At 40.7% G+C, this 25,497-nt stretch overlaps 1 protein-coding gene across 8 annotated transcripts in view; it reads left to right on the top strand.

Annotated features, from left to right (window-relative positions):
* The window catches only part of ITPR1 (inositol 1,4,5-trisphosphate receptor type 1), a 198,376-nt gene that overhangs the window by 110,956 nt on the left and 61,923 nt on the right, over positions 1–25,497 (top strand). For 4 of the 8 annotated variants that reach the window (XM_083722096.1, XM_083722098.1, XM_083722094.1 and 1 more), the window contains 7 exons: positions 1,495–1,679; positions 5,366–5,514; positions 6,941–7,052; positions 8,474–8,506; positions 17,311–17,346; positions 19,153–19,200; positions 23,937–24,069. In XM_083722096.1, the coding sequence (XP_083578222.1) occupies positions 1,495–1,679; positions 5,366–5,514; positions 6,941–7,052; positions 8,474–8,506; positions 17,311–17,346; positions 19,153–19,200; positions 23,937–24,069 (696 nt within the window). The remainder of the gene's footprint in view (positions 1–1,494; positions 1,680–5,365; positions 5,515–6,940; positions 7,053–8,473; positions 8,507–17,310; positions 17,347–19,152; positions 19,201–23,936; positions 24,070–25,497) is intronic. The other 4 variants (XM_083722101.1, XM_083722100.1, XM_083722097.1 and 1 more) reach the window with 3 other exon arrangements.

Here is a 25,497-nt window from a genome sequence, read left to right as displayed (position 1 = left end):
TGGGGGGCCGGACTATATTTTGAAAAAAAAAATGAACGAATTACTATGCCCCTCAAAATGAGATGCATTTTAAATAAAAGCACACATTCTATTCATGTAAAAACACCAGAGATGCCCCACAGATAACCCAGAGATGCATTTTAAATAAAAGGATACATTCTACTCATGTAAAAGCATGCTGATTTCTTGGCTGCCCGCAGGCCAGATATAGAAGGCGATTGGGCCGGATCTGGCCCCCAGGCCTTAGTTTGCCTACCCATGGCTTAGGTTCTGAAATCCAGAATTGAGAAGATGTGGAAGGAGACCTCCTCTGCTCTTCCTACAATTTTGCAAAAGCGTATATATCTGGCTGCTGTTTGCATTTTTGTTTTTGGCAAAAATATTAACAACATTCTCAAACTTGCTACATATGTGGTACTTGGGGTGCTTTTCCATCAGTGCAGATATGTGCTGTTCATTCTGCATACTGAAAACTGCTTCACATAGCCTATGGTTGTTCCTGCTGCAAGGTACTGCCAAGGGGCCATGCTTTTCTGTATAACTGAACTGTATTTAATATACAGTTGTGTATATATTCTTTTTAACTTTAACGTGACTTGTGTAGAAGAATGAGATGGTTATAAAGCATTTTAAAGAAATTAAATCTAAGTAGAATAAAGGAACTTTAATGGCTAGAACAGTTCATTACCATGGTAATGCACAAATATGCTTGTGGACATTTACGTGCATAATATAGTTTTAACACACTGTTCTGTTTCAGTTGATGTGTGTACTAATTGTATGGGTCTGACCAACATAGAATAGAGCAGAGCTATTACTTCCCATGATCTGGGCTCTATGTGTCCATTAAAATAGCCTGAAATTCTAGATGCATCACACCACTGGCTCGCGTTCAACTTGCGATCAAGACACCTAGACCTGGTCTCTACCCAGTCCTTGCACCTTTTGCTATTATTTTGTACTTAAGATGCAGGAGTTTTCATTATCTCTGCTAAATTCCAATTCCACTTCCAGCTGTTAAGATCATTTTGAATCATGATTCTGTCATCTTTGATGTTGGCTTCCCCTCCCAGCTTTGGGTCATAGGGAAATTTGATAAGCCACCCTCTATATACATCCTTGTCCAAGTCATTAAAATGTTGAACAGAAAGTTCAGGGTACTGTATTGGAGAGAACAGGTCAGAAAATCCAATTACACATGCAGCCTTTCATCTGCACAATTTTTGATCCAGCCCATGCAACTATTTCATAGTGTGCTACAACAATGTGTGTGTGTGATTACACGGAGTGAAAAACAATGTTTGTTCTACTCACAACAATTCTCCACCTGCCTCCCCTGAGGTGAACAAAATTCCTTGTTGGAACTTGCCGTAATACATCTAGATTTTGTATGATCAATATGAATAAGCATCTTATGAGAAGAGAAATGTTCTGAAATGCACATTCTGTGACATACTGTTGGATCATGGAGACACTTTCATTTGTCTGTTTCAGCAAAGAGCAGGGCAATTGCCATCCCGGTTGACCTGGACAGCCAAGTAAACAACCTCTTCCTGAAATCTCATAACATAGTACAAAAAACAGCAATGAACTGGAGGATGACAGCAAGGAATGCCGCTCGGAGAGATTCGGTGATGGCTGCTTCTAGGGATTACCGCAACATCATTGAGAGATTGCAGGTGCGTACATAGCACAGTGGGACAGAAAAAAATTCCAAATTTCAAAAAATATTCTATTGGGGTCTGGACTGGCAGTGACTGCCCAGGAATGAGCCCTTGGGGTTCTGGTAGATAGCTTCATGAAGCTGCAAGAAGGTGAAATTCAGTGTTAGGGGTCATTGGGAAATGGACTGAAAATAAAACATAAAACTTTTAATAGAAACATATACAGTGGACACTCGGGTTGCGAATGTGATCTGTGCGGGATGCACATTCGCAACCCACAGCATTCGCAACCCGCATCTGCACATGCACGAATTGCGATTTGGTTCTTCTGCGCATGCGCAAAGCGTGATTTAGCGCTTCTGCGCATGCACAACCGCCAAAACCCATTTCGGTACTTCCAGGTTTCGGTGGTCCGCAACCCAAAAAACGCAGCCTGAAGTGGCTGTGACCCGAGGTACTACTGTACTGAGACCACACTTTGCATAATGTGTACAGTTTTGTTGCATCACCTCCAACAGGCTATTCTAGTGCTAGAAAAGTTTCAGAAAGGGGCAACCAAACCACTTGGTACTTCTTAGTTAGGAGAAAAGACAAGTTAGAGGGGATGTGATATAGAGGTGGAAGATGGTGTGGAGAAAATGGCTAGATCTCTCTCATAATACTAGAACTCAGATTCATCCAGTGAACCTGAATGTACTTCTTCACACAACACTATAGATTTCACTCCATAGAATCAAAGAATTGTAGAATTGGAAGAGATGCCGAGAGTCATCTAGTCCAACCCCGAGCAATGCAGGAATCTCAACTAAAAGCATCCATGACATTAATAATAATAATAATAATAATAATAATAATAATAATAATAATAATTTATACCCTATCCATCTGGCGGCTTCCAACAAAATATTAAAAGCTTTCCTAAACAGGGCTGCCTTCAGCTGTCTTCTAAAAGATAGCCATCCAACTTCTGCTTAAAATCCTCCCATTAATTTAAAGACGATTAGACAAATTCATAAGACTAGAGGATAACGCTGGTAATTGCTACTGGTCACAATGGCTATGCTCAGTTCTCCCCTGTTGGAGGCAGTACGCTTCTATGTATCTGTTGCTGGGAATCAAAAGCAGGAAGAGTGCTGTTGCATTCAGGTCCTGCTTGTGGACATCCCATAGACAAAGTTGGCCACTGTGAGAACAGGACACTTGACTTGCTGAGCCATTGGCCTGATCCAGCCAGTAGTCTTCTCATATTTATTTTTTAAAGATTTAGGTTGTATTTACATGAATAAGGGAAATGGTATTAATTGCTTGTGCAAGAGATATTCAAGACAGCATGTCTTGCTTCTGTTAAGCCACACATACTTTCATTAACAGGGATGTGTCTTGCACAATGAGCATTGTATTCAATGTAATTCAGAACTGCACAGATAGCACATTTAGAAAGCTGTGTGAAGTCCCTCCTCCCATACCACAGTCTAGAAGACACAGACCATTAAATTGGTGGGAATTGTAGCAGTGGGGATGAGGAATATTCAGCGTACCAATCAGCCACGCCTTCTTCCAGATAATCCATTACATTCCCCCACCCCAACAGACACTCTGAGTTTCATGGCCAATGAGCATGTTCATTCATGACCTCTGAAAAGTTCATTTTTTATTTCTTTTTCTAAATCTTTTTAAATATATGTACTTCCTAAAACATTTGGGTTTTCCCCCAAGCCTGCTTATAGCTTCCTCTTCTGCATAGATGGTGCCATTTGGGCTAAATAAGGATTGCCGTTCAAAACTATGAGTTTCCCATTAGTATATAGGAAAAATAATTCCTTGAAACAAATGCTTTTCTAGAATAAAGCTCGGCAAGCTTTCAATATGCTGAAAAGACCTAGCATTCCCAATGACAAGTTCTTCTGCTAGTAAGCATCAGACTTACTCTCCCACACTTTAAAAACATTTTTAAAAATATTTTTTGAAATTATTACAAATCAAACCAAATTACTTTAATGCGATTTCTTAAAATCAGGTTTCCGCTCCTGTTGCAGACATATGTCCATAATACTCCCTGTTGCTGCTTCATTTCTTATTTTGTCTCCAGTTGACATCCTTCACTTGCAATTAAACGGTTCTTCTAGCTGACCAATTTTCACCTTACAAACAGCAGCTCTGTTACATCTTATAAATATATAATCCATTTCATGTGTGTAATCCTTCATATACATTTTGTTCCAGACTTGGTGTGTAGAGAGAGTTCAGTTATTTCTTTCGTTCTTGTTCAATTTTTTGCAGTGTTTATCCGGATGGTACAAGGTCACATGCCATTTCTTTCCACTGTTCTCAAACTAACCTACGAACCACAGCCATAAATAACTCACAGGGTGCACCCCAGGCTTCCGCCATTAAGTTCCCCTCTGGAGTTGTTTCTCGGCACACAGTTAACAGCAAGGTCTTTTCTCAAATTCAGCCTCTCTTCCACATCTATTCGGGTGTAGCAGGACATTCTATTTCCCCCCCTACTGCAGTCCTCTGACAACACCCCCACCCAGAAGTGGTTAAAGTCCATTCAGCCTCGATTGAGGGAGGAGGGCATAGCAAAACCTCATTAAATTCCATATTGAGCATAAATTAAAAGGCTCCCCCCTCTTTTTCAAAGTGCCAAACAGAGTAACAAAGCAACGACTACACACGTCTCTTTCATTGTGCAGTGGAGGACAAGAAAAAGAAGGACCATTTGGAAACCATAAAGCGCAAAGCACCTTCCTTTCCCAGCTGTTGCAAGGATTCTCAAGCTTCAGAAAAACAGTCAAATACCTTCAGAGAGCCAAGCCCAGTCCTTTTGGCAGCTGATTGATTGCAGTCCATTAGGATATGTCGCTTCATGAACGCCTTTTGATTAATGCCAATTGTCCAGATTAAGGAGGAACTACAATGCTACCTTGATTCTCAAACTTAATCCGTTCTGGAAGTCCGTTCCAAAACCAAGGTGCATTTTCCCATGGAAAGTAATGCAGAATGGATTAATCTGTTCCAGGCTTTTAAAAACAACCCCTTAAATAGCAGTTTAACATGAATTTTACTATCTAATGAGACCATTGATCCATAAAATGAAAGCAATAAACAATGTACTGCAGTCACACAATCAATCAGTAGCTGAACTGGATTCCACACAGTCACAAAAACGAAACAAAAAAAGAGCTACAAAAACAAAAATGCAAAATAAATAGCAAAACCAGACAGATCTCAGCGTAACACTCAAATCGAAAGCGTAACGCTCAAAATGGAGCGTGTTCAGCTTCCGAAAAATGTTCACAAACCGGAACACTTACTTCTGGGTTTTTCAGTGTTTGGATTCCAAGTTGTTTAAGTACCAAGGCGTTTGAGAACCAAGGTACCACTGTATTCACAAATCATGCCAGTAACGGAGGCTCATTCATGGCAGGGACACACTCCTAGGTCGCTCCTGTTCTGCCTTTCAAGTTGGCAGACACAGGATTACGCGGCACTGCAGGATACAGGATACCCCACTGAGAAGCATTGGAGGATTTATACATTTTCTCCCTTTCCCCTATCTGAACTTCTTCACAGACCGCGGAGGGCTGCAAACATCCACCACTGACTCATGGGTGTAGCCAGAAACCCCTTTAAAAAACATTTTAGTCCCTACGAATTTCCCAATGTTAATTTTAAACTGTTATATATCTGCACTTCAGGATATAGTGTCTGCTCTGGAAGATCGCTTGCGCCCGCTTGTCCAGGCTGAGTTGTCTGTATTGGTGGACGTCCTTCATAGACCAGAGCTGCTCTTCCCAGAGAATACAGATGCAAGAAGGAAATGCGAAAGTGGAGGTTTCATCTGCAAGTGAGTGGTGGAGTTGTGTTTACTTAATTCTCTTCCAGTAAATCCTGGTCCTTTTTCCTTTTAGGATGTTGCACCGTAGTCTAATCTCAGCTTGTTATCATTTATCTTTGGTGAGATATTTGCAGATTTGCACATGGATCAGGCTGTCAGTAAAAGGTTCTGGATACAGGCAACATCTTTATGGTTGCAGGTTCTGTAACAGGAACACTGATCAATGCCCCCCCCCCAAATATGAAGTGCAGCTTCAACAACCTGGATGCAGAGTTATAGTTCACCATATTTCCTGCCATGTGGGCGGTATCAGGACCAGTATGACAGTTCCATTTTCTCAAGTTCCCAGGATTTCAATGACAAAACTAGATGTGTGACTGCCCTCAAAAACAGCCTTCCCTCCATAATGACTTGTAAGAAAAAAAATGTGTAACGTCATGTTAGCCCAGTTCACACATCACTCTTTAAGTGTTAACCATAGCTTGGCATGAACAAACAAATATGAAGGCTTCCAGAGATATGATCCTGGCTGATGTCCTCCTCCCTGGTCGTTCTACTCCTGTGGTGCACTGAGCTAAGCTGCAGTTTGCCATAGTGTGTCATCTGAGCCCAGGCTCGTGGTTTAGCGCTCTCAAAACAAACCATGAGCTGTAACCATGTTTCTTTATCCCTGTGATTTGCTGTTCATGGTTTGTCTGTGGTAGCTACACCACAAGTCCAGGTTGGGACAACAGGTCAAGCAATCCTACAGCTTAGCGCAACACAGCAGTAGGATGATTAGGGATGAGCAAGGTGACTATAATATTCTCCTTGGGAACCAATACGTTTGATCGTTCATGCTAAGCCATGATGAATAAGGTCATTGTCATATTTGGGGTTTTCTCATTCTCAGAAGTGTGGGGACGCCAAGTCATTTCTATTTGCTAAACTTTATGTGGGATTCGGTGGTGCTGCTGTTTTTGGTAGAAGGCTCTTTGGTAGAAGCCGTGCATCTCTCAGCCCTAAGTGCCCAGAGGCTTGCCTTTCTTTGTGTTCCTTTGTTCAGTCCTTCAGGACAATTCACAATGAAAGAGTCTGATAACTTTTAGACCAGAAATACTTTTAGAGCATGAAAATAGGTAAGTGACCCAATAGTTTCCAAAAACAGCACCCCAGAATCACATGGTTGATCTGCGCACTTGCATATTTAAAGCAGCCTTTCTTTTATCATTAAGCCTTATAGTCCTTACATATAGAAGAATTGTGAGTCAAAATTATCTTGTTGTGTGACACCTATCACCAGTAACACGGCAAATATAAACAACAGATGAATATGGCATATGCTAGCCAATTTCTTCTCCCTCTTGACCCTTGATTTTAAATAGCCACGAATGCCTTCCTAACCAATTAGAAATTCTAGTACTGAAACAAACTGTGATCAATTGGTTGTTTTCAGGTTAATAAAACATACTAAACAGCTGCTGGAGGAAAATGAGGAGAAACTTTGTATTAAAGTATTACAGACACTCAGGGAAATGATGACCAAAGATAGAGGCTATGGAGAGAAGGTACTTTAATTTACCGTATATTATCTTGTCTTTTATTCTGTCTTTCTATTTGCAGTGTAGTAAAAGCAACATCAGTACTGGGTCCTTATCTTTGTCTACTTTCTGCATTGTAAAAACATCTGAAGCATTGTTGTGCACAATTGAATTGCTGCTGTTGTTATTATCCCAGGTATTTGTAACGTAGGCTGGGAATACCAAAGTACCTCAAACATACCTTTTTCTTTGCTGTTGAAGATAACCGATCATAGAATGGCTTACTTGGCTTTTTATCACATCATGAATACAGAATCAAGGGGAAAGTGATTCTGTTTTTTTCCAGGGGTTCCCTTCCTACTCACTGTGTAAACAAATACTGAAAATACTGAAATCAGTGAAAATACTTGTAAGGCTGCTAGCCTAGGATAACCAATGGTTTAAATCAGAGGTGACTATCCTGCAGCCTTTCAGATGCTGTTGGACCTCAACTCCCACCAAGCCCAGCCAGCCAGCAGTCAAGGGTGATGGGAACTGTAGTCCAGCAAAACCCGGTGGGCCAAAGGACAGCCACCCCAATGTAAGCCCTAAATGATTGTTCTACTATACTTCACATGGTCTCCCAGGATCCTTAGTATAAAATAAAAATAAAAATGCACATCATCTATGAAGTCCACTTGTATGAGGATAAACTATATGTTACATCTGAATCTTAAGGTTATGTAAGTTTTGAGGTGCCAGTGAAGTTCACTCAGTTAAGAATCAGATAAGAAATTCAGGGGCTTCGCAAAAAACTAGCACGCATGAGAGGTGAGCTCTTAAAACCCCTGACTTGGAGGCAGAAAAGCATTCTTGGCTCCCTCTGTATTTCTTAGTCCCAGAAGCCCTCCCTGCCAGCCATGGCTACACATAGGGAGGGGACAACAGGGAGATTTTACCTTTCTGTCCTTCCGCCTTTGTTCCCCAAATATATTCTTGAACAAAACCCATTAACCTTTCATGCCTCTTTAAGAACTCAGAATTAATATTTTATCTGGTATTAGGTCCTCTTTTGGGCATAGGACTTCCAGGCTTTAGGAAACAATAACAACTAGTTTCGCTCTAAATCATCTGCATGGGATCACTTGCGTTCTAATGCTTATAAGTATGTGGTAGGCATAAAGAAGATTCTACTGTCTCAAAAAAGTAGAAGAAGAGATCCATTACTGCTTTGGTTTTCAGTGAATTTGGACAAGTACTTACTTCCTTGACTCTACTTAAACGGGCAACATTGCATTCCTATGATTTGCCACCTTTTTTCTGCATTACAGTACAAATACAATATTGGCAGTGGTTGTGGGTAGAGTATGCATTGTGGATCTTGGTGCTCCTATCACCTGGTTACTTGCAATTTCTCTTGTATTAATTCTTGTTTTCAACTTTTTCTCCTCCTTCTTTTCACTTTCCAGTTGATTGCACTTGGTGAATTGGATAATGCTGAGGTTCTGCATTTCTTTCTCCCCCCCCCCCCAAATGTAGTGTTTGTAGCCTTGTAATCTGTTGTGCTGTTTTGCCAGTGCTTAAGCGTTGTGGTTTGTGTACTTGTACTAGTGACGTAGTAGAATGTAACTTGCCAGTGCCTGCAGTGAAGAAATAAGTCATTATATTGTCTCTTATCCTTCAACATTAATTTTGTCCAAATGTCCTCTGGAGGCAACATTTTTATCCTCTCTTGAAAGGTAGAATGGAGAGGTATCCATCATTTGCATTACTAAACATAATGTAACCCCCACCCCACCCAAAGATTATTTGCGTGCATATAGAAGCAGTTAATGAAGATGCAAAGATACAGGAAGTTTTGTCCCATTGTCTGCCATTCTGAGTAATTAAATGTGGGAAAGACAACTAAATTAAGGGATCCAAATAGTTTCACTATTCATTAATAGACTTGAGCGTGTCTAATGAAGTTTTTGAGCTCATGCCGTATCTCAAATTGCCTTTTAAAGGACTTTCGGTTTCTAAAATAGTTTGCCATGCAGCAGGAAAGACTGCTGTTTTGAGAAATGCACTAAGCATGTTTAGATATGCAGAAGTAGTTGTGTGATGCCTTGGATCCTGGAAACTGACTGCTGCTACCAGGGAGACACCACCCTACAACAGTGTAGTCCAATATTAACTGTTTATATTGTTGATTAATTTCCCTATGCTGACACCTAAACAGTGTGAGTCTTTCAGTGGGTAAATGACTAGCTGACCCAAAGTTTTCATTCTAATAGGGAGCTGGTATCAGTGACGTTGAAAGATTTACATTTATCTCCTAAAGTGAAAAGCGGCCATACAGCCTAAAACTTGGAATGGAAAGTTGAATCTAGGTAACTGAATGGGAGAGCAAAACCAAGTGGTGAATTTTTTATTGTGGATTAATTAATCAATTCTGAATAAGACTGCAGCTTTGAAGGTGACACCTATAAAGCTAAATCAGCAAACCTTTGCATATGGGAGTAGAACTATTGAATTCTAAAGTTTACTCTGAGTAGACATGGGTAGAACTGGGGTACACTTTAGATAACTTGAAAAATGTACATTTTGAATGCATGAAGACATTCATTGATGGGTGTTGAAATGTCTCTTAAGTGTAGCGAATTTTCTTATTTCTCCACTGAATAGCTCTGAGAAAATGGTGAAGGTTTATTTAGAATATTTACATCTCACCTCTTTTGATCCCAAAGCTGGCTTAACGTAGTTTGCAAAAAGATGCACACAAAGTCCACACAATTCAGCAATCCTATGTCCCCTAGCTGATAGCACAGGCCAGGATACGTTTTGCTGCAGTCCTAGGGCAACTGGCAGTTGTGTCTGGAGAGTGGTTGACTGGGAACAACCCTACTGCAGCTGCTCCTTCTCAGGCAAATGGATAGGGCTAGGTTGCTTTTACTTTGGCTCAAGGTAGTAGTGTTGGTCGTCTTCTCCGCTGCCAAAATTTCATTCCGATCCAAGTTGACTGCTGCTGTTTAAATGTCACTAGGATCTGGTCTATGTCTACATTGCTATTAGGGACTCTAGGACCTAGATACTTCCAAGTTTCTGGAAGAGAGCATAACCTAAGTGGCAGAGTTGATCAAGTGTAAGCATATTGTAGCCTTTTTGTATTGATATGTAGGCTTTTTTTAAAAAAAAGAAATTGTACTAAAGTGAACTCCTTCCTAGAATCCTGTATTGGAAATCCGCTGTCTCCAAGGTGCTATGTTTCTTCAGCCTCATCCTAGACCACATTGGCTTCAAAGTATAGATCAGCTTTCCCCAACCAGATGCCCTCTAGATGTTTTGGATCGCAGCTGCTTAGAGAGCTGATGAGAGTAGCACTCTAAAACATACTGCGGGCACCGAGTTGGAGAAGGCTGGTGTAGAGAATCTTCATGTATTTCTCTGTCTAATTAATTTGTGACAAATTCAGATGGAGTTTGGGGCTGTTTGTTTTTTTGCTTTGATTTTCATTTAAACTCTTCCTACTCCCCCCCCCCCCCCAAGTCTCTAGCCATTGTAGCCTGCTGTGTTTTGCAGTAAATCAACTACAGTGATCAGGCTCGATTTAGAACTTAGGCTCTTGATTTCAAGTAAGAACTTTGTTGGCTGCCTTGCATGGAAGGGATTTCATGCTTCAAGCAGGTGTGTTTATAAATATAGGAAATGAGCACTGTCTGTTTATTAAAAGTGTCTTCTGGCAGTAGTCTGGATTCCCTGAAGCCTCTGTAAGGAAGCCGCAGTGTTTTCCTTTGCGTAATTTCCACCAGCCACTGTAAAAGCATGGAATGAAAGAAACTCACCCTTTTAGTATTCATTCTGATAAAATCTGCTCTTGCAAGTCCAATTATTTGCTCATCCTCTTTGCCAGCCCAACTATATGTCTTTGGTTTCTGACATGTATAGAACTGCAGGTCTCTTCCACAAGGTTTCATGCACTAGAACCCACCTTGTCCAATGCAGAAATAAAAGCAGCAGTACTTATTTTGTGGGTGTGCGTCCTCCATTTAACTAGTGCTTTGTACTGATCACCAGCAGCACATACTGTGTGACACATTAAGTCAAGAAAGGGATCCTGGCTAGGTTGACAAAGAATAGCAGTAGCCTAGTGCAATGGTTAACTCAGCTGTGGAGTTTTCCAAATAAGAAATACCCCATTTATTCCAATGGAATCTCTGCTGGAAGTGCTGGGCTTTCAACTTAACACTCCATTGCTGCAGTTGTGGACTGGCTGCTGATAAGCAAATTCCTTTTGGAGCGTGAACCATTGGTTATATTAAACCTAACCTCAGAACAAGTATCAGTAGAAGAAAGGTGAGATAAAATTACAGTGAATAGTAATTATGCAGTCATGAAACTGCTGCCTTAAGGTAGAAGAACGGCAAAATAAGAACTCTCCAGCTCCTGGAAACTCCTTCAGCAGTTCTGCTAAGAAAAATGAAGGAAACAGAAAACATTGGCGAACAATTACCCTAATGTGCACAGTTAGTCTTGGAATAGAGGCAAGTACATGCCATCTTAGGTGAATCTGGCCATACTGGACAAAAGGGATTGAACAAATGGGAAATGAGGAACTAACTAATTGGAAGGGGCCCCCTTGGAAGGTTGTGAACTTTCCTTCCTTGGAGTTTTTTAATCAGAGGTTGGATGGCCACCTGTCACAGATGCTTTAGTTGAGATTCCTGCATTCCATGGGGTTGGACTAATGACCCTTAGGGGTCCCTTCTAACTCTATGATTCTATGGTATTTCCTACATAGAACCAGCTTCAGAGCTTTGTTGCCCAAGGACCTTATGTGAAATGGGTTTCTGTGCTGGGGGGGGGGGGTATATATGCATGTAGGACTAATATAATTTTAATTTTGTATTTCTGCTGGTTACATAAATGGATTAAGTGCCCTGCCAATTAATTAGCTCCTTCCAACCTAGCAGTTCGAAAGCACGTCAAAGTGCAAGTAGATAAATATGTACCGCTCCGGCGGGAAGGTAAACAGTGTTTCCGTGCGCTGCTCTGGATCGCCAGAAGCGGCTTAGTCATGCTGGCCACATGACCCAAAAGCTGCATGCCGGCTCCCTCGGCCAATAAAGCGAAATGAGTGCCGCAACCCCAGAGTCAGCCACGACTGGACCTAATGGTCAGGGGTCCCTTTACCTTTAATTGATCTTGGAGGTGTGTTGTTCCTTCAGTAGCAACTGGATATATTAAATAAGCCTTATCTCTTTTTTTAAAAAGGAGGAGGAAGAGTAATTGAAAATCTTAATGGCCTTGATAAAGAAAGTTGTAAAGCAGGAGGAATCAAATGGAATGCTGGAGTGAAATAGCGTTTAGAAGAACTGATCTCTCTTCTGAAACTATTAAACGTTGCCTGAAGGGGGCATTCTGGTGATGCTGAATGGAGCAGAGAGATGTCCTACTTGCCTTCTCTCTCTCTCTCTCTCTCTCTCTCTCTCTCTCTCTCTCTCCCTCCCTCCCTCCCTCCCTCCCTCCCTCCTACATTGCAGTGAACTGCTCAGTTGGGCACCTGCCAACAGCCAAGCAGCAGTTACATAACAGGCATCTTTTTTTTTTCTTCCTGGAATTTAGGCTCGCTGCTGATGTGTGACCTTCAGCAGTAATTGCCAATAAAATGTGGTGGAGCTGTTTACTGTTAGTTCAGCCCAGACTCTGGCTGTCAGTATCCCAGACTATGCTGGCAGATATTGCAGTCTGTGTGGTTGCTAAAGCATTTCTTTTTTAAAAAAAGAAAAAGAAAAAAGCAGCAACATTAAAATGCTAATACAGCTTCAAGGAAGCATACAGGGAACTGTGCCCAAAGCTATAATAGTGCTGTAAAAGCAAGAGAGGTGGTGGTGGGGGTTTGCATCCAGAAAGAAAGAGGGAATATTTTATAACCAGCACTATGCTGGAGAATTTGCTCGTCTATAAAAGACTTTGGTCCAGATTACTAAGAGGCTCATTATGCTTAAGTGATTGTATTTAAAGGGAGCTCCCCCATCCCCTTATATATTTTCATGCGTACATCATAAGCAAATTTGCATTTATTATCAAAGACAACTGATAGGATAAAGGGAGTATTTTTGAGCCTTTGCCTTTTCGGCTGCATGCCAGGCACGCATTCAACAAATGAAGTTTTTTCCCATGGCCACTGTTTTATAACTGTTGGGTGTCTTGCCAGAAGAAAGGGCAGCAGCTCCAGTAGGGTGTGGAACGAGAAAGGGGGAAAGAGAAGCATTTCAAGACTAGTCATAATATTGAGTGTTTTCAGCCAAGTATTTCATGCCTCTCCTCTCCTCTCCTCTCCTCTCCTACATAGAAGCTGTAGATCAGGAGTCGGCAAGGTTTACCTCACCTGGGCTGGTTCACTCCAGCGGAGATCCCTCTTGTGGGCTGGATTGCGTGTGTGTGTGTGTGTATTTCCGGTGTCTCTGTCTGCACAGACGCGATTTCCAGTGCCGTGGAAGCAAGTCCCCGTGCCGCACTGTGCTGGTTTAGTGCAGTGTGCGAGGACTCACCAAACAGGCGGTTTGGTTCAGCCGGATAAATGACCCCCGTGGGCCACTTGTGGCCCATGGGCCTTAGGTTGCCCACCCCTGCTGTAGATTGCTGTTGGAGGGGAGGGGTCAGTCCACTAATGTAACTAACCTTGCCAGCATTGCCTTGACTCAGGGAAGGTTTTCATTTTAAGTTCCTCCCTACATGGAGGGAAGAGGGAAGTAACACACACACATGTGCAACTCTGTGTGAACAGAGTTTTGTCACATAAGGACTTTCCTCTCCAAAATTTGCTCTGGAATGTCTACCAAGTTGCTGGAACACATTTTGATGGGTGTGGGGCTGCCGAGGAGAGGAGTAGGAAGTTTCATTGCACAAGCAGACCAGTATTGTTGGATACAAGCATGTACAAATAAATAATCTGGGCAACAGCATACTATATTAGACCCCAAAGACAAAGTATGTATGTGCGTGTGTGAGTGAAATTTTTCAATTCATGTTTTTGCATATTTGCTTTTAATCTGTTTTTACGTTTTGCATGTCACTTTAGAATTTGTTTAGGAAAAAATATGCATTGGAAATAGGAATGCTGAAATTTTGGGACACAGTTAAACTTGTAATTTTGCTGACTAAAAGTACTTTAAGGAAACTGCCCTAAGCCACAAATAGGGATAAGAATAGCTCCAGGTGTACTATTCAGGTTATGTCTCCTTGAAAACGTTCTGTTCTCATTTTAATGGTCACTTAAACTGAAGAGTAATGAAGTGGACTTGTAATTATTTTGTACCTGTATAGTCAAGTCCCCCCAAAATGCACTGGTACATTCTTTGAAAGTATGAAATATATTTTAATGACTGAAACCATATTTCAGTGCTACACTAACAAGACTGCTTCTGTCTCAAGCTTCTGTGCTCCCATTCCCTCTTTTCTGATGCATCCAGATGAGGAAATAAGTAGCATTATGCCCAGAAAGGATAAACTGTGCTTAGTTTAAACTAGTTGAAACAAGCAGAAATAAGTCTGTCATTTCTGAAGCTAGCATATTCCAAGGAACCATAGTTTAAACCAGCCTTCTCTTACTACCAAAGTCCCCTCCATATATTTTTTTAGACTACAACTTGGCTGGGTTAACTGGGGCTGCAGTCCAAAACATGTGAAGGCCATCAGATTGGGGCACACTGATTCAAACTAAAGGTGGGCCAAACATTATTCTCCAATTTCACTGCAAAACCGGAGGTAACATTTCTTGAGCTCTTGACCTGGAGGAACCAATGAAATTGGGGGCGGGTACACTTTTTTAACTGTACAATGTGGCCAAGGAATCTTTATTACCGTTAAAGTGTTTTTAAATCCTTGTATTTGAATTCCATGGTGCGACCCTGTCTACATGAATGCGCCCTGTCGTCTTTCTAGAAATAACCATGTTACTACATGTGGTCCCATGGGCATACCAGGAAGCAGGAAGCTTGCATGTAGAGTGCCTAATGTTCCTGCTAGCTAGTATGTGGGGGTTTTTAAATGGTTTTAAGAACAGTGAAGACTGTTCAGTTTTTATATAGCATGCTCCCCAACTCGCTTATGCACTCACCCCAAAAATCCAAATCATTTTCACCTAAACCATTTATGCTTGTCATACAGCAAGGATGGGGAAACTGCCCCCCATAAGCCAAATATGGCTTGCCTGGCCTTTGACCCACAAGACTCTTCTTGCCAAGCCATATCCTCTACATATCTACCTCCCCTTACCCCCAGGGCAGGCAATTAAGGGTGGGGCTCGGCCGAAGGGTTTCCAAACACAAATCATAGGGCTTGAAAGCACTTTGCATAGTGATTACCAAATGCATGGCCTGTTCAAGAGGCAGCAACACAGGCATCCTACTGCTTCTCTCTCCTCTCCAAGATGGCTCCCTGCCCCTCTTCCTGCTTCTTCCTCCAAGCTACCCTTGCTTGAAAACTCCCTTTTCCCGTCCCCTCAAACACACACCCCGTCACCTTGGTAACATCTTATCCCCCAGGCTGAAGGATTCCTCTCCTCAGTGGCCCATCAGCACCTTTTCTCATGTTAACAGGTTTTCTCTTTACTAAGCCTTTTGCAGCTTGCATTCTCCTTTCCTATCACAAATAACTAAAACCCTAGCATTCATTAATTTCTAATCTATAATGACTAAATTCTCTTTTGAGATTTGTTGTTTCAGCAATATATATATATGCTTAACCATTACAGTAACTTTACTTTACTAAATCTTTGATAATATGTAAATAGTTGGCCAAGAAATGTCCCCCTTTACTTAACAACAGTATAGCAAAACAGCAGGGAAATGCTTTCAGAATTACATTTTTGGGGAATTGAACTCTTTCTTGAACAGCTTGTACCTTGCAATCCTGTTGTTAAAAGGTGGTAGTATTGGAGTGAATGGGCCTTGGAGTTGTAGGCAAGCTATTTAACATTTTTATACACTTTGGACCGGAAGAAAACTATTTTGTTTAAAATTTCCAGTATGATCTGAAAAGAGGATAGATATACCAGAATGAGCTAGATCAGGGGTAGGCAACTTAAGGCCTGTGGGCCGGATGTGGCCCAATCGCCTTCTCAATCCAGCCCGCGGATGGCCCGGGAATCAGCATGTTTTTACATGAGTGGAATGTGTCCTTTTATTTAAAATGCATCTCTGGGTTATTTATGGGGCATAGGATTTCCTTCATATTTTTTCCCCAAAATATAGTCCGGTCCCCCACAAGGTCTGAGGGATGGTGGACTGGCCCATGGCTGAAAAAGGTTGCTGACCCCTGAGCTAGATGTTAGGTGAAGGAGGATAAACTCCTACAGCTGCTTCTCATTTAAGGATTTACAAAGTCTCCTGAAAACAAGCATCCATCTTCTTGGAACTAGTTCAGGAAAAGAGACCACTCCAGAAACAGTTGGGCATTGTACAAGATTATCTGGAAGTTAGCCGCTCGTAACGTTCTTTGGCAATACTTTAATTTACACGTATTTTCAGAAATAGACCCGAATCTTGCCGTTCCATATATTTAAACATATTATGAGAAGCATCCCTTTTTCGTGTAACATGACCGAATTCCAAGTCATCATCATCATCATTACTTCTACTACTGCTGCTATTACAGGTTATAGTCCAGTGCTTGGTATGTCTGTGTGGTGTTGTTTGCCTTCAGTTTACTTGTGTTATCTAGGTGTTTCCTTGTGCATGCGGTATTGGTTTGCAATAGATGTTCATGTTTTTAATGGATTTTGGTATAGTCATTTAAAGTTTGAATATGTTCCTTAGTCATTTTTTAAACATTTAAATGCTGAAAGCATTACTGATCAGCTATGCAGACATTCTGTTTTGCTGCTGCTCATAGCAAATCTGTACCACATATATTGTGGAAGAGGAAGGTTTGGTATTGGAAAAGGTTAGAATTTAATTGTGTATTCTTGGACATGGCATTCCTGCTTGTGTATGTCTTGAACGTTTTTTCTTCCATTATTTTGGACTGGAGGTGAGAAGTCCACTGTAATTAAATTAATAAAAGGGAACTGTATGAACTGGGAACAGATATTTAACACTACATCCCTAGCATATTGATGTGTATACGACTGGGATTGGCATTTCTGAGCAAGATATGCATGTGGACATTTTTTTTGGATGGGGGACAGGATTCTGTACTGTTGTCAAATTAGTATTTTGTTGTCTTGTAAAAAAAAAGTCAATATCTCCATGTGCCAATCATTGGTTTACGGGAAAGATTGATGACTAATGAATTTTCTTTTTACAATTTTGCTTTTAAATAGCTGCCACAGGCACCAGAAATGGAAAGCTCCATAGAGGTCTGTCACTTGCTCACCTATATTTGTAAAACATACAAATATTGGTGGTTTTTAAAGTAGCTGTGGTTGGATGTCTGTCTGTCTTTTTGGTGGTTCCAGTTCCGTTCAGATCAGTGAAGTTTAGCCAGTGTTCTCTGCATGTGTTACAACTGCTTGGATTATAGTGCTAAGTGGATGAATTCATCCTGCTTCACTAAAAAAGAGAGAGAGAGAAATGGAAAAACAAAATAGCAAAGGGCTATGTCTATTAATTCTGATAGATGCCTAACTACATCTTACTATCAAAGAAATATTGAACAAAAGTTGGAATATTTAAATATAACTGCAATGTACTTAGTCTCTTGAAATTCAAAATACCTATCACCTTGGTGTAGCAAGAGAAGCCTGTACTTGGATCTCCATTTACAGTAGATTGCCCTTGAGCTATGTGTTTCTGTTTTTATTATTTATCTTTTGAACTTTTATACTACTTTTCATGAGGCATTTGAAGCGGAACATGATGCCCATTAATCTTGTAGGCCGTGTAATCCTGTTTGAAAATAAGCTACTTTACTTTAAATGGATTTACTGACCTTTTCTTACAGGATGACTCAGTAACATAATGAACATGCATGTATTGGGAAAGTGTGGTTCAGTGTTTTGTATGCGTAAACATTGGTGACTGTCGTGTGAACGTTTTATCAGAGAGAGTACTTTGCATGTTACTTGCAAACTTTTTACTTTTGTTTTGGGGTGATATCCCGTATTAGTCATACAGTAGATTTTGGTCAGTTGATTTCAGTGGGTCTACTTAATTCAGGGTACCCCAGTAAAGGATCCAGAGGGAAGGTTTTGTCCAGTGGTCCAGACGGGGGCCGTTGGGCCAAAGAACGCCCTACTGGCGCCCTGGTGGGATTGCCTCATTTGATCTGCGTCATGGGGAGATCCTTGAATCCCCCATCAATCCTGAAGGAGTAATCAATCAGCAAGTGGGTTGGTTGATTTTGGCTACACACTCAGTGCCTATTCCAAAGTCTACTACACCTGTAATCAATGAAGTTGTGGCCAATTTAAATCCCAGATTATTATCTTTTCATCATTCCTGCTATTACAAAATCACCACCCAGGTCACTGGCTCACTGTGCTTGGAGCCACAATCACTTATATGCACCCCTTTCTTCCTCTTCTCACAGACGAGAGGAAATTAAAATTTGTTGCTTTTAAACTAACCAGAGTTCCCAGAATTCAGACATAGCAAACAACTGTGATTGGTTTAAAATCAGAAGTGGATACTTTGTGTTTTCTCCTCAGGTCTGTGCTAGAGGGAGGAGAAGGGGAATGTCTTAAAGCCACAACTCACTATGGCTTCTGCATGAAACACTAAACCATAGTTTATCTTATATACAAACCAGACCAAATTTCCAAAACATTTCTTTAAAAACTAATAATGAAGACTGACAATAAAAGATCTACTTGTAGTGTTGGCCCTTCTTTTAAAGTTAACATTTCTAGTTTACATCAAGCAGAAATGAAGCACTTTTTCTTAAGTTCCATTTTTTGAAACAGATATTTGGAGTGAATTGTGTCCAGAATAACTGCACATTAAACTGTGACGTGTCTGTATATTGCATGGAGGCAACCATTGGCAATTTCTTTTTCTCTTCATTCATTATGGTTAGGTAGAGAAAGAATGTTAGAGCCAGTGCTATCAAGGCTAGATGAATGTTGAACAAATTCATTGCAGCAACTAGTTAGTTATTGGTGCTAAATTTATTTAGTGTCTCTTTAGTATCAGACTTTAAAACAGAATTTTTGCATACTCGCCAGGAGCTTGATCAAAGTCTACCACAAAGACAGCTTGAAGATCATAAAAGGGTACGTATATTCTATGGTGGTGTTTAGGTTTAATATGTTGGGTGCTAATTACACCTGGGCTTTCTTTGTTCCTTTTTCTCACTTTTTAAATAGCATAAAGAAAATGTGGAAGTAGCTGAAGGATCCATCTGTTTGTTGCTGTTGCAAATTTCAAAAATATTATTGAACAAAGATGACAAATGCTATTTGATAGGTCCATATTAGATTCTGGAGGCTTTCGGAAGTTAGAGAATGTGTGGGTGTGTTCTTTTATTTATTTTTAATGGTGTCACCTGACTTGTGACATATGACATTGTAAATTAAGTTAATATAGATGTAGCTGCAGTGGAAACTGGTAGTAAGTGTTTTAGAAATTAGGGCTTGCTTTCAGGGGAAAAACATTGGTGCAATGTCTCTTTCCTTATATAATGTGTTCTGTACCATAGATGCAGGGCTTCAGTTTTGAGGGGAAGGTTACAGCATTAATGAAGCCCATTAATATCACCTTGTGTGCCCCTCTCCCCACTTGTAGTTAAACCATGTCCCACAAAGTCTTCTAAAGCTGTAATTTAGAGGGCTTATCTCTCTAGGGGTCCCGTAATATTGCAGTATTCTGCTGCATAGACTATTAGAAACAGAGGTGTCTTCACTTGACCAACCCATAGTCCTAAAGCTCAGGATTTATTTTAACATAATCAGTTGGAAAACTCTTGCAGCCAATGCTGAAATATAGCAGCAGAATACACAAAATTATTTGTGTTTTTTCCAGTAGCCTACTGTCTGCCTATTTAAATGCATGATTTTAGCAATGTTATTTCTTTCTTTACTGGAAGTAACACAGGTGCCCCATACTAATATTTTGAAGAGGCATGCCTTCTTTTTCCTACTGGGCTTGAGGATCAATACTACTGTTCCATATACTGTAGATCAGCTTTTGCCAATATTTTAGGCCCCGTGGGCACATTTTCAAACAGGAGGAACTATTGTGGGTGCTGCGCACACCCTCAACAAAAACCGCATACTGCAACCTGAACTTCAGCCAAGACAGATGGAGGGGGCCCTACAGGAACTGAGAAAGACTTCTGTGGGCCAGTTGTTAACGGCAACTGGTAGTAAATATTGTAGAAATAAGAATATAAAACTCAGCTCTAGCACTTCATTAACATAAATCAATTTTCTCCTAGGGGGAGGAAATACAATATAATTGGATGCCTATTAAACTTGCCTGGGTCTGTTGTATGTGCTTTGTTCCAGTCTTGCAAACTGTGCAGGATTGATGTCAACATAGACAGCTATGCAGATTTTGTTGTCTCCTTCTAATTAACTCACCCCATGATTGTTTGAATTGGGTTTTTGTGAGGTCTGTATTGTCATTAATACTTCATTGTGATGCTGAACTTCAACAACTTCTTCTTCTTCTTCTTCTTCTTCTTCTTCTTCTTCTTCTTCTTTCTCCACCACCACCACCACCACCACCACCACTAAATATCATTGATTTATTAATAATCTCCTAAACAACCATCTAAAGGCAATTTGCACTAAAAAATATTAAAAGCAGTTAAAGCACAAAAAGTAAATTTAAAACAAGACAGAAACCATGCAAAATAGATGTTTCTGTAGCTAGGAAAGCCTGACAGAACAAAAATATATTTAGTTGTTTCTGGAAAATGCAGATAGTGGGTACTATTAACAGAATATTTTGGTGGAACATGTTCCACAATCTGTTTTTTGTGTGGCAGAAATAACTCTAGTGAGAAAGGTGGAGTTTGGTCTCATTAAAAATGAGATGCTTAAAATACATTTGAGTCTCTGGACTGGCTCACTCACTGTGTCGCAGATCATTGTTCCATGGTGGAAGGAATAGATTGTGTTCTTTTCCTTACCGTGTCTATGAGGCACTGTTGTACCTCAGCGACAGAGCACATGCTTTGCATGCAAAAGGCTCCAGGTTCAGTCCCTGGCAGACAGTAATGAGCTGGGTGGACCAATGATCTGTATCTGAATAAGCCAGTTTCCTCCACCACAGAACAATGATCCTACTCAGGTAAGTAAGTGTATAAGTTGGACTTCTGTGTTTGTTCTAAAGGTGGCCAAAAGGCCAGTACATCTATTTTCTACTACATGGAAAAATATGAAAATATTTAAACCATGAATGTCATTCTGTTTATAGAAAATTATTGTTTTTCTGTCTCTAGTAGAAACCCAGTTGTTTTTAGATTCTGATGAACTGCCCTATGTCAGGATTTTTCTAGCCAGTTTATAACCCATTTACCTTTAACATGGAGGTATGTTAGAAGAATGAACCACCTAGTTGCAGCTGTCAAACGAATGCTAGTGTAACGGATAAGGACATTTCCATAACTAGTTGCTTAAGGCTATCCAGGGAGAGGAGTGAGAATCTGCAACTTACGGTGCAATTCTCCTGGAAGTAAAGAGTAAGGAAGCGTTCAAACTAAACGGGTCATTTCCTTTTCAATTCCACTTATTAAATATATCCTTTTGCTTCATTAGTTTTTCACAGGTGAATTCAGTTGAGTGAAGAACAGTGATTACTAACACGGAGAGCTGCCAGTCTGGGAGCCATCTAGTGCCTACTTAAAAGCTTACGGCCACTCCATTATGATGAGCATTGTCACTTTCAGAAGCAGATGTGGGTCTCTCTGGGCTTAATCCATCCAGGTTTGTGGATGGGAAAAGTACTAGGAAGTCCCAAAGCCAATGATGCCATTTAAATATGCTTCATTGAACAAGTCCCAAGCGCAGGATATCTCTTGCTATGAGGGAGTGCTTAAGAGGGATATTTTTATTAAAAAACACACACTTCATTACATGAATTATCTTGAAATGGGCCGCAAATAATGTTTTGCAAACATCTGGAGAGCTCTCAAGGTGGTTCATCAAAGGGCAACTAATGTACAATGCCTATTACTGATCTATTGTGACTTTCGGCTTCTCAAATCTTCACCCAGCCCTACAACTCACTGGAGAGGAGCTAAAAAGTGGCAATTATGTGTGTATGGCAGCACCAATGGTTCATTTAGGCAAGGAGATGGAGACAAACAAGTTAAAGAGCAGAATATCCTTACCTGTCCCCGCCCCCACCAAAAAAAGAAGCCAGGAAAGGGAGTGCCAGATTTCCCCAGGAGGGAGTTTCAGAGAAGAGGACACTGTCATGGGGAACACTCTCTTGTGTTCATACTGACAGCTGTAGTGAGAGAAAGGCCTCTCCTCCTGACTGGCACCTACTGGTTGGAGCATATGGTGGGCCCGCCAAATCATCACACAAGTATCTGTACCTTGAATTGGGTACAGATTAGTGCAGTGCTCTCTGAACTGGAATGATGTGTTGTCCTTTAGTCACTGTGCTCAGAAACTGAGCCACTGGATTCTGCCACAGCTGTAGCCTCCAAACCTTTTCCAAAGTCAGGCCCCATGTAGAGGCCCATTGCTGTAATTTGTATCAGGAAAGCACAGATCTTGTATATCAGGGATGTCCAACAGGTCGACCATGATTGACAGGTCAACCCTTGGTTGTTAGAAGTCAATTGTGGGCTCATTTTCGCATTCGGCCTTGCCCCCTCCCTCTTTCCTTTATCCGTGCATGATTTCAAGAGCGGAAGACAGAGTTTCTGCTGGCAGGATGACTTCTCGTCTATCTATTTTTGTTACTGCCTTGACCCCTAAAAAAAGGCTGACAATTCTGACTGCCCTCCCTCCCTAAAAAAAGGTCATTGCCAGTTTTTCATTCTGTGAGTAGATCACAGTCTCTTGGGAGTTGGACGTCCCTGCTGTATATGAACATCTGCACTCCTCTCTAAACCATCATGACTAAAAAAGGCTGAGATACAAAGACCATACCTAGATCAGGTATTGGATTCATCCTTTGAGGAGTTGGGCATCTTTTTGTTTTCAAAATATCACCTTTTGTTTTCTTGGACAGTTGGTGAGAATTTTGCTATCTAAAGTCATCCAGTCTACAGTGAAGATTCACAGCCACTTATTCCCATAATTTGCTGGCAGATAAATTAGTGACTGTTTCCAATGTTGTGAGGCGTGTGGGAGGAGACGAAGGGGGCTAAAGGTTCTATCTCTTGTTGTGTGATGTATCTGTTCAAATAACCTAGATATCCTACCCACCATGTGGGGCCTTACATCTTGGTGACTAAGAGGTCAGTGCTCATAGAGTGTGTTTATAGTAGGGGGACTAGCTGTCTGATTTAAAGAGGTAATAGGCCTTAAAATCTATGAATGTAACAAATCAGGGATAACCTGAACCACAATAGCTATATTCTAAGTGTAGTGATCATATTCAAAATACTTTGTAGGTAGTGACACTTGTTACATAGTAGCGAATAAATTTGTATCAAGTCTGAAATTAAAGAAGAATGTTGCCTTTCAAAATATGCTTTCATAACAATTGATGAATAAATAATAACTGGTATTAGTTAGAAAAGGTCAGGATAAATTCTGGAAATAGCATCTTTTTGTTACTATTTCATAATATTTATCTCAACATATGGAGACAGATTTTTTAAGTGAAGGAGTATATATCTGGCAACAGTGTTTTTTAATTATTATAATATTTTAATCCCTTAATAACATTCTCTCTCTTTCTCAGCCTCATTGCTGTTGTCGTCTTGCTGTATAATTGTACTAAAAATAACTTTTGCTAGTCCTGTTGAGTCCTGCAACCCTGCTACACTCATAATTCGACTACATGTTGTTGTTCTTTAATTTAATATCTTGTTTGAATTAAGGGTGAGGCACTCAGACAGGTTTTGGTCAACCGTTACTATGGCAACGTCAGAAGCACAGGAAGAAGAGAGAGCCTGACCAGCTTTGGCAATGGCCCATTGTCTCCTGGAGGCCCTGGCAAAGCTGGGGGAGGAGGTAGGATGTTCGCTGTGCTAATTATGAATTTTGTGTGACTCTAGCCTGCCATGTTGAACGTTCTGTCTCTGAATAACAAATCAGTTATTTAATAGCTTTGGCAGGTTGTCAGCAGGTATGTTTTTCACATTGTCATTTACAGAAGAGAATTACTGCAGTTCCTTAAAAAGTTGAAAATTAATCCACTAATTGCCTTCTCCATCCTTCCATTTCTAGACTTTTCAATTATATTATATGACCAATTTCTTGCCAGTTCCCAAAATCTGTACTGTATGTAGAAGTCCATTCCCAACATGTGGTCTTTCGTCATATTTCACACGGTTTTTGTTTGTTTGTTTGTTTTTAAAAAACCTTTATTTCCATTTTGAAGGACTTAGTACTTTCGAAACAGAGGTGGCTTGATGGCCTACTGTTAACAAGATGGTGCCTTTTCCACAAACCTTACATGACTTGCCCTTGGGTCCAAGCCCTTGCTATTTAAAGAGGTTTCTGACACATGGATGATACTGATGATCAGTTAAATTTATATCCTGCCCTTCAATCCAAAGGTTCACAGGGCAGTGAACAAAAAAAATCCCATTAAAATACAAAAAATCTATATGGATCCACTGTCAGAAAGTTTCCCCCGATGTTTACTTGGAATCTCCTGGTATTGAGAGGCTGTAGCTCAGAGGTAGAGCTTTGTAGGCAGAGGGCCCCAGGTTCACTCCTCAGCAACTCCAGATAGGACTGGAGAATTCCTGTCTGAAACCCAGGAGAGCCGCAGCCAAACCATGTAGAGTAGTGTTTCTCAACCTGTGGGTCCCCAGATGTTGTTGGACTACAGCTCCCATCATTCCTAGCCAGTGGTCAGGGATGATGGGAGTTGTAGTCCAACAACATCTGGGGACCCACAGGTTGAGAACAGCTTCACAGTACTGAGCTACATGGACCAATGATGGTCTGATTCAGTATCAATCAGCTTCCTATGTTCCTACTCCAGACCAAGATTACATGTTAGAAGTAGCCCCTATGTGATTTTTATTTTATATAAGAATTCATGTGACTTCTTCACAACTGAAAGTAATTAGAGAAAGAAAATGTATTGTTTGTCACCTTTAATGTCCTTTATATGGCTCCCCCTTTTTTAGATAGGTTTTTGGGCCACAAACAGTTGCTCTGTTTTTTGGAAAGGTTTTTTTTATGGTGGTTGTATTTTTCTTCTTATTCTCTGTTGATTTTGTTTGTCATGGCTGTTTAATTGCAGTTACAGATAGGTAGCCGTGTTGGTCTGCCATAGTCAAAACAAAAAAATTCCTTCCAGTAGGAATTGCATTTATTGTTTGTAGCTGTACTGTTAACTGACTGTTTTAACGTCTGTTAGCTGCCGTGGGTTTGTTGAGGAGCGGGAGAGTATGAATGCTCTCTACATAAATCAATCAGTCTTAA

Source organism: Podarcis gaigeae, assembly GCF_964106915.1.
Source record: "Podarcis gaigeae genome assembly, chromosome: 2".
NCBI lineage: Eukaryota > Metazoa > Chordata > Lepidosauria > Squamata > Lacertidae > Podarcis > Podarcis gaigeae.
This window is presented reverse-complemented; position numbering and strand designations above follow the sequence as displayed.